The 2950-nt window shown below is 40.3% G+C and overlaps 1 protein-coding gene across 1 annotated transcript in view; it reads right to left on the minus strand.

Annotated features, from left to right (window-relative positions):
- Positions 1-2950, minus strand: part of ABCA13 (ATP-binding cassette, sub-family A (ABC1), member 13) — a 518893-nt gene that overhangs the window by 51145 nt on the left and 464798 nt on the right. The window contains 1 exon segment of the mRNA XM_012646893.1: positions 1729-1832. Within this exon segment, the coding sequence (XP_012502347.1) occupies positions 1729-1832 (104 nt within the window).

Genomic DNA, 2950 nt, shown 5'->3' on the forward strand with positions numbered 1-2950 from the left:
AAAATTTACACAGACTAAAAGAAGATCAATGTTTTCCTAGGACAGGGGTTTTTGAGTGGAGGCTTTACTGAAAACAGGCATGAGAAAATTTGGGGGATGATAGAAATGTTCTAAAGCTCACTTATGGTGACATTTGTACAAGTCTACACACTTACTAAAAAATCATAGAATTCTACATTTTGGTGGTTAAATTATATGGCAAGTAAATTATAATTCAAAAAAGTTATTTTAAAAAATCAATGTTTAGTCTGGCAGTGAAAATTTGGAAATGTTGAGCAATATAGGCAAACGTATTAGTGAGTGAGTATAAGAGGTAAAAAAGAAAAAGAGCTCAGAGATAGAAAATTAAGAAGGAAAGTCTACTTTGACATGAAGCAATGTATGATGTGTGTGAATGGCCACCTCCTTCACAATAGGTTGGCTTTACAGGCTTGGATCTCCGAGGTAGCTCCCAGCACATTATTAGAAATGTCTGTAAGTCATCAGCAGTCTCCTGAGATCCCCTAAGAGATCTCACATTTCACATGATAGGGCAACTTTTAGTTCACTTCTAGTAACAAGGGCTGGGTTACTAACTCAAGCACAGACTTAATGATTTACTAACTGTTGGGAGACTCTCTTTCATGAGTCCTTCATACTCCTACAAGTCTTGCCATGAATTTCCAGAACACAAGGCCCTGACTACACTTTACCTGGGCCATTTTTCAAAGTTGTGTTGTCAGTGAACAACCTTGGAGGAAGAAATGACATCTCTTCCCAAACCAAGAGCTGGCTTATTTACCAGTGCTATAAAGTGGAGGGTTCACTAGGTTTGGGGCTCCTCTCCTGGGTGTGAAGGAATCCATCTACACCCATCTGTGTTAATCTTATGGGAACTGGGGGTCAGGGAACCAATCACACCCTGCTGACACTCTGGCTACTGTTTTTGCTGTGAGTAATAAAGTCTTTCATCTCTGACCCAGAATTCTTGTGTCCTCTGTCAACATCCATGAAACTATGAAAAGCTAAATGTGTTAGCTTGCAAGGGCGATAAAATCTCAGGTCCTTGAAAGTTTTTGACATCGCATTCACAGTCTATTTTACTTAAGCATAGGGAAAGAACAAGTCTAAACTTGAAAGCCTGATCTCTATTACATCATCAGGATTTTTATTAGCCAAATCATATTACTCATTCTTCATAAACATTTTTGTGAAATCTATATTTGTATGGTTGTGTGGCCTATTCCAGTGTATTGTAAATTTAAAAAGAAGCCAATGGTTTTGAAATCTAATTACAAAATTAATTCTGTGATAAAGAAAATATTAGGCCAGATTCAGTAACCTGTTAAGCTTTTAGTTCAACTAATTCTACCTGCTTGGATAAGAGGCCTTGGGTAGAAAGGATCTGAAAGATCCTTTAGGAAGACTTGAGTGAGGAAGTCTGGCACTCACGCTTGAGCAGTAGCAATGCACTGGGCAAGGGTATGGCCTTTGGACACAGACTACCAGGTTCAAATGCCAGCTTTGCTACTTGCTTGCTGTGTAATTTTGTTTATGTTATTTGATCTCTCTTTGCTTCAGTCTTCCAATCTATACAATGGGGACTAACAACAAAATCACCACTATAGTGTTGTAAAGATGAAGGAATGTCTGTGTGTAAAACTGTGCCTAGCCCTGAATGCACTCCTTATCTTTTGATTGCTACTCCATCTTGCTGAGAAATTGGCCACAAGAGGCGGTTTAGCTCACCTGTGTGAGGTCAGCACTGCAGCACAGCCTTCCCGAACCTCCTTCACTATTGTTTGCCACAGGTACCGCTTAGAGCAGGGATCCATCCCAGAGCTTGGCTCATCCTGAAGGAAAGAAAACACACAGTAATGAACATTTGGAAAAAACATACGGGAATATATACAACGACATGTGAGGCCAAACCCTGGCTGAGAGAGAATCTCTGCTGTGCCTCTAATAGGCACTTTTCCATTGGCTTTGTTTCACACCCTGCAACAAAGTCAGTATGATGAGAGAAAGTAAGAGTTTAATGAGTTAGTGCCTGCACACCCACCCATGCAAGATGCTGCCCAAGGCCCACTTCTTTCTTATCTAATCCAGATTACTAAGGTGATCAACACAGCTGATTGGTTGGGAGAGGCTGGGAGCAGGGGAGAGAAGCTGTGGACTCTAGTAACCACCCTGAGAACTCCATCAGGAAGCCCACTCATGAGTAGACCCCTCACAACTGGCCCATAGGTGCTTCAAGCACTTGGCATGCCTCATCTTCCCTTCCCCCCAAGCAGGCATCCCAATAATACCCTCACATAGGTAAGTGCATGTGCCTCATTCAAACAACCAACACAACTTGGCGGGATTGAAAAAAGGCACACAAACTTGAGCATTTCAGGGCAACGTTCTAGGAAAGACAAATGGGGAGCTCTCAGCACGTGGCCTGGCTTTGTAGGATTTAGAAAAGATGTACAATTTTAAGAATTACCCTCCCCCCACCAAGAATGACCAAGAGGTGTGGAGTAGGCACACTTATAGAAAAGCGCTGAGAGAGCCTCATAATCTCTAACCTAGCTGACTGGGGAAGGCATTTCTTTCACAAAGACAGTCAGTAAAGACTGGAAGAGGTGACTGCTTCTTCAAATGAAAAGGCAACAGGTCAAGGCTTCAAGAAACATAAAAGTAAACAATTATATTCCAAAAGAAATGAAGATCTACAAATTGCCTGAGACAAAATTCAAAATAATTGTTTAAGGAAGCTTAGTGAGCTAAAAGTGAACAAAGACAATTCAATGAAAACAGAAATACAAAAACAAACAAACAAACAACAGAAAAACAATGCATGAACAAAAAGAGAAGGTCAAAAGAGAGATAGAAATAATTCTAAAAGAATCAGGCAGAAATACCAGAGCATAAAAATACAATAAATGAAATGAAAATTGCAATAGAGAGTGTCAAAAGCAGACTTGAT

This window comes from Propithecus coquereli, unplaced genomic scaffold (assembly GCF_000956105.1).
Source record: "Propithecus coquereli isolate 6110/MARCELLA unplaced genomic scaffold, Pcoq_1.0 Scaffold252, whole genome shotgun sequence".
In the NCBI taxonomy this organism is placed as follows: Eukaryota; Metazoa; Chordata; class Mammalia; order Primates; family Indriidae; genus Propithecus; species Propithecus coquereli.